Source organism: Notamacropus eugenii, chromosome 4 (assembly GCF_028372415.1).
Source record: "Notamacropus eugenii isolate mMacEug1 chromosome 4, mMacEug1.pri_v2, whole genome shotgun sequence".
Lineage (NCBI taxonomy): Eukaryota > Metazoa > Chordata > Mammalia > Diprotodontia > Macropodidae > Notamacropus > Notamacropus eugenii.
In genome coordinates, this window is record NC_092875.1 from 80155117 (window position 1) to 80161116 (window position 6000).

General features: G+C 52.1%; 1 protein-coding gene across 3 annotated transcripts in view; it reads left to right on the plus strand.

Annotated features, from left to right (window-relative positions):
- COL5A3 (collagen type V alpha 3 chain) overlaps nucleotides 1-4982 on the plus strand; it is a 32929-nt gene extending 27947 nt beyond the window's left edge. For all 3 annotated transcript variants that reach the window (XM_072602457.1, XM_072602460.1, XM_072602458.1), the window contains 9 exons: nucleotides 188-295; nucleotides 619-672; nucleotides 774-809; nucleotides 1018-1071; nucleotides 1614-1839; nucleotides 2031-2143; nucleotides 2799-2867; nucleotides 3137-3373; nucleotides 3902-4982. In XM_072602457.1, coding sequence (XP_072458558.1) covers nucleotides 188-295; nucleotides 619-672; nucleotides 774-809; nucleotides 1018-1071; nucleotides 1614-1839; nucleotides 2031-2143; nucleotides 2799-2867; nucleotides 3137-3373; nucleotides 3902-4048 — 1044 coding nt within the window. In that variant the 3' untranslated portion in view covers nucleotides 4049-4982. The remainder of the gene's footprint in view (nucleotides 1-187; nucleotides 296-618; nucleotides 673-773; nucleotides 810-1017; nucleotides 1072-1613; nucleotides 1840-2030; nucleotides 2144-2798; nucleotides 2868-3136; nucleotides 3374-3901) is intronic.
- The last annotated feature ends 1018 nt before the right edge of the window (nucleotides 4983-6000 follow it).

Here is a 6000-nt window from a genome sequence, read left to right on the forward strand (position 1 = left end):
TCCACTAATCCTTTCCTTCAGCTCTTGAGTGGAGAAGGGATCAATTCATTTCATCCCCACACCCACTTCCCTCTGTCATTTCCTCTGTCACAAAAGGTGAAAGTGTCTCCTTTTCCCCCAGGAGTCTCATCTTGAGGCATTCTTCTTTTCCTGGTAGAGAGGCTCATTCTGTCCCTCTTTTCTCTAGGGTCATATTGGGTTAATTGGCCTAATTGGCCCCCCTGGAGAACCTGGTGAGAAGGGAGACCAAGGGGTCCCTGGGGTACAAGGTAACCGAGGCCCCAAAGGAGATCCTGTGAGTGTCCCCGTGGAGTCAACATTTTTTGGGGGGTGGGGTGGGATCCATCCTTGGGTTTGAAGGAAAAGGGTAGAGTGCAGTTGTCTAAGGTTGCTGGGAAGTGATCTGTTCTGAGGGGTGAGGATGGAGTAGGGGGGGAATCTGTCCCTAAGAATTACTAGAATACAGGGAAGGTTGTGTCTGCAGGACCCAAAAGGGAGTAAGGGCCCTGTTTTCTGGTGGAGAATAGTGGGGTGGGGTAGAGAAAGGGGAGAAGCCATAGATGATATTCAAAAGTGGAACCTCCATCATGAACCTTGATGTTGTTATTCTCCCATAAGGGTCTCCAAGGCCCTGTAGGCCCTCTGGGCCCCCCTGGATCCCCAGGCTTGGCGGTAAGTATGGAGGGAAGTTTGTGAGGGGTGTTTGGACTTGGGGAGACCACTTAGATTAAGTCTGGCTAGAAACAATGCTTCATCTCTCTTCTCTCTCATAGGGCCCTTTGGGGCAGAAAGGATCAAAAGGGTCACCAGTAAGTATTAGCAACCCCACTCATCCTGAGCCCCCTGAATTCAAGGAGCAGTCCATGCTTACAGTGCAGTTAGAGACCACTGGAGACTCCAACAATGTAGAGGAAGCTCTTTTCCCCAGATGGGAAGGGGAAAATTGGGGGGAGGATTCAATCCCTGGAGAAGTCCTTCCCAGCTCCTAGGCCTCTCCTGAGTCACTCTTCTCCACAGGGATCCGTTGGCCCCCAAGGAGATACAGGACCCCCAGGACCCCCCGGACCTCCGGTAAGTCACCTGTGCAAATCAGGTTGAAGGGATGAGGGCTCAGGCCTGAGGTTGGGAACCTGGGATGTGGAAGTGGAAATGGAACCTTCTTGGCTTACTTGCCCCCCCACCCCCACCCCTAGGCTCTTTTTAGCTGGGGCATCTGACAGGAGTATTGGGGGAAGAGAAAGGAATTCATGAGTTCCATGCATCCTCCAAGTCTGCACTGCGTCTATATGTGTGTCTCTCTCCATACTTTACTGTCCTTGTTCCTATCTCTCCTCCCTCATCTCTCCCTTTTTCTCCATCTTTATCAGTTTGTCTCTGTAGCTGCATTTCTCTTTTCCATTTGCCTTTCCCCCCATCTCTTTCTAAATTCATTTCTCTACCTATTCCTTTCTTTGTCTCCACTTCTGTGTCTTGTATAGATTCTTTCTCAATCTTCCTCTCCTTTGGTCTGTCTCTCCATCTGTGTTTCTATCTCTGCCTCCACCTCCTCTTCAGTCTTAGTCTCCATCTCTCTTTGTCTCTCCATTTTGCCTTCTCTGTCTCCACCCTCATAGGGCCCCCCAGCAGAGGTGGGGGAACTCCTGCCCATGGTGGGGTCCCGGCAGCGGCGCTCAGCTGAGGGAGTCCCTGGGCCCAGTGAGAGTGGTCTGGAGGAAGTGTACGCCTCCCTCAGCTCCTTGAAGAGTGAAATCGATCAGCTGAAAAGCCCTCGAGGTACCCAGGAGAGCCCCGGCCTGGTGTGTAAGGAGCTTGGCCGGAGCCATCCCCACCTGCCTGATGGTAAGAAACCCTGGAGGGCTGTAGGTGTCCAGGAGATGCCTGGTCTCGTGTTCAGGGGCACAATGCCTGAGGAAAAGGGGCACAATGCCATGGGTAGGGAGGACTCAGCCTATCCTGAAGGATGTGAGTGGATAGTGGATACCAGTGACTGGTACCTCAGTGACCCAACTCTTGCCCTGTCTCTCTTTCAGGGGAATATTGGATTGATCCCAACCAGGGATGCTCAAAAGATGCTTTTAGAGTTTTCTGTAACTTTACAGCAGGAGGAGAGACATGCATCTTTCCTGATAAGAAGTTTGAAGTGGTAAGTGGAGGTCTTGGGATGTTCCTTCCCTTTTCTCCCCTCCCTGTCTTCTTCTCTCTTCTTCTATCTCTGCTTTCCTCCCTTCTCTTCTCCTCCCCTCCCCTCTCTTCTGTTCTTCTATCTCTACTTTCCTCTCTCTTCTCCCTTATCCCTTTTTTTATTGCTCCATTCTCTCTCCTTCCTCTCCCTCCATTCCCTTTCCCAACCTCCTGGGCCTTGGGGCTCCCAATTGCCAATGCCATATTTCCTCTCTGACTTGATTTGGTGTGATAAAAGCTGACACAGGGCTCCTACTGGCTCTATTCAACCTTCATACCAACTCCTTAGAACTTCTTGGGGACAAAAGGGCCATTTCCCTAGGAACTCAGACCCCCTCAGTCAGTGGGTGGGTCAGCGGGAGCTCAGGTGTTCAAACCACCCTAGTCAGTGGATATTCAAGTCCCCCAGTCATGGGGCTCTCAAGCTCTGGTCATGGCTCATGGGGATCTGGGATGGGAAAAGGAACTTATGGCCTTGTCCACACTCCTTTCCCTAGATCATCAGCTTTTTCAGGCCGCCTCATAGGTCATACCACAGGGGACTTGGAGGGAGGGGGTAGTGGCAAAGGATTGCACTTGAATGACTTTCTTCAATCCCTCTCCCATTTTGGCCTTAGGTAAAGCTGGCTGCCTGGTCTCGGGAGAAGCCAGGGAACTGGTATAGCACATTTAAAAGAGGGAAGAAGGTGAGGAAGAAGAAGAGGGAAAAAAAACCAAAGGTCCAGGTTGGGGATGGGCAGAAGCCTGGGATGGAGGTAGGGAATAAGTTGGGGTGCAAAGGATAGAGATGGGGATGAGGACTAGACTGAGGAGGGTTGGGGCTATTGATGAAGAAGGGGTTTAGGTCTGAGGATGAGGACTTAGGATGGGAGACCAACTGTATGGCCAGATGTGGATTGGTGGGAAGCAGGACCAGGTGATTCTGATGTATGACACTTGATGCTCTGACCCCCAGTTCTCCTATGTGGACTCAGATGGCAATGCAGTCCGTGTGGTACAGCTGACCTTCTTGAAACTATTGAGTGCCAGTGCTCACCAGAACTTTACCTACATCTGCCAGAACTCTGTGGCCTGGCTGGATGAGGGGGAGGGTGGCTACAATCGCTCGCTCCGATTCCTGGGAGCTGATGGGGAAGAACTGTCCTACAACCACACTTCAGACGTCATCCAGACCCACCACGATGGCTGCAGGGTAAGGGGTTGGAGAGGCAGGGCCCTTGGGAGGGGGCTCTGGTAAGAGGGAGCTGGGAACTCCACTGGGGAGAAGGGTGGTAAGTGAGGGACCAGGGGAGGTGGGGAGGAAGGGGGCCATAGTTTATGGGGCTAGAGAAGGATGAGGGGATGCTATGATTAGGATAGATGACCTCACACGTGTGTATAAACACACACACACACACACACACACACACACACACACATACACATTCCTTCCCTTCAGTGGGGTAGGAATGATAGTGATCCAAGAGCTTTCCATAGTTCTCTTGAATTCCCATCTAATGTATTCATTTTCTCCTCACCACTCCCCAACTTGGGTACGATTTAGAATGGTGGAAATTTTGTGTATGTATAGTCAGAGAACTTCGGTTCAAATCTTAGCTCTTGTGGGACCTTGGACAAGTCCCTTAACCTCCATGGGCCTCAGTTTCCTCATCTGTCAAGTTAAGGGCTTGACAGCTGGGAGGTGGCTCCCAGCTCTAACTCTCTGATCCCTGTCCCACAGCTCCGGAAGGGCCATGCCCAGACAGTCCTGGAACTCCAGTCTTCCAAGGTGGGCCAGCTACCCCTCAGGGATGTGGCTGTGTCAGACTTCGGGCAGACAAACCAAAAGTTTGGATTTGAGCTGGGTCCTGTCTGCTTCAGCAGCTGAGCTTGGATGGGGAAAGGACAGCGGAGCCACTCCGGGATACAAAAGTGGGGTGGGACAAGGCAGAGACACTAGGGGAGAGCAAGCCAGAGCCGTCCCCAGAGCAGATGGATGGATGGACAGACATCATGGTGCTGTGACTGAGAGAATTATTTATCTTCCATGCCTGTGGCTGTGGAAGCCCGTGGTTCACTGGTGTACTTTGTCACTAATGCAAGTTTAACGTCCTGGTGTGTGGGTCCCCCCATTTCCAGGGCCCCAGTCTTCCCTCCTACCTTGACACAGAATAAGGCCACAGTTTCTTCAATGGCCCCTGCTCCCCAGTTCCCACTTCTCCTTCATCATGGTCAGGAACTGCAGCTCCTCTTGTCTAGGTGCAGGTGGGTCCTGAGCTCCTAAGGAATGAACTTTTCACAGGGTAAAGCTGGCCACCTCAGGCCCCTCCAGACCTTTGGTGCTATGACCCTAACTTTAGTGAAGCACTGGGCCCTTCAGATGGCTCCCTCTCAGGGTGGGTCAGTAGCAAGGGCAGGCCAGCCCCTGGATAAGGTGGGGATGGGGTGGGCATTGAGAATGATGGTGATCAGAGTCCCACCCCCTACCCAGTTCTTCCTGACACCCAGTTCACTCACCCATTTCCTCCGCCCCAACTCAGGTCTGGCCTAGAGGAAACTGGCCTTCAGGGGGTCTACTGTGAGAGGAATCTGGGTCTGAGGGAGACATTCTCCAGGTGGGTGGGGGAAGGGCTCAAGTAACTCAAAGGTCCAGGACCAGCCCCTACCCACGCAGCCACCCCCCCTCACTCCGGCTTTCCTCTGGCCTTCAGTGTCCTTGGTGCTGTTGGGGGCTTAGGGACAGCCGTGCAGGTGTCCTCAATGGTGCTGCCTCCTTCCCTTGTTAATACAAATGTGTATTAAAAGGAAATGTTGGAGTTTTATTTACCAGTTTCCAGAGTCACCACCCCAACCCCTTCCCTTTTCCGCTGGTTGCTAAGCAACGTTGTCAGAGCCAGGATGCCAGACTCTCCAGGCAGAGGCAGCCAGGATGGGGAAGAGACCAGCACCCAAGTGGTCCTGCTGACATGCTTTGCCCCCCACCCCAGCTGCAGCCACAGCTCCAATCCACCAGGATCAGCCTGAGGTGGAGGAAGCAGGATCTGTGGAGTCTAGAAATAAATCAAGGAAGCTGGGAACTAGGTCAGGAAGACTTGCTCTCCCAGAGCTCAGGGGAAGGGCAGAGGCCCAAGGAAACAGCTGCCTCCTTTCCAAGAAGAAAATTAACCTACCTAGTGAGACTGCAGAGAGGGGCTTCTGCTGAAGAGAGTGTTGGAACATGGCCCCGCTCCCCAGCTTTGTCTTTGTCGTTCTTTCTGTCTCTATTTTTGTCCCTGACCCTGTGTCCCTTTCTTCCAGTTCCCACCCTCATCAGTCTCTGTCTTTGTCTCTGTCCCTATCTCAGTTCCTCTCTCTTACCCTTCATACCAGCTCTGTCTCAGTCTGTCCCCTCTCCACTCCCTATAACACCTCTCATCTCCACCCCTTTCCCTACCTTCTCTCTGTCCTCATCTCTAATCTTGTCACATTTCTGTCTTCATCTTTATCTCTCTCTCTCTGCACCATGGCTTTATCTTTCCCCTCAGGCCCTATGTCAGTCTCTCTCTCTCTGATCAATCTCTGAGCAAGCTAAGACAACCGAAGAGGAAGAGGGGCACAGGAAAAAAGAGCACTGGAGCTAGAGACAGAGGTTCTGGGTTCAAATTCTGGCTCTGACACTTACAGTGTGACCTTGGGCAAGTCACAAGCTCGCCTTGGTTTCTTCACGTATTAAATGAGGGGGTTGAACTCAGTAACCTCCAAGATCCATTCTAGCACTAAATCTACAATCCTATGACCTTTCCCTCATTGACTCTGGTTTAGGCTCTGGACCTGTCTCCAGAAATGTCTTCATGAAATGGG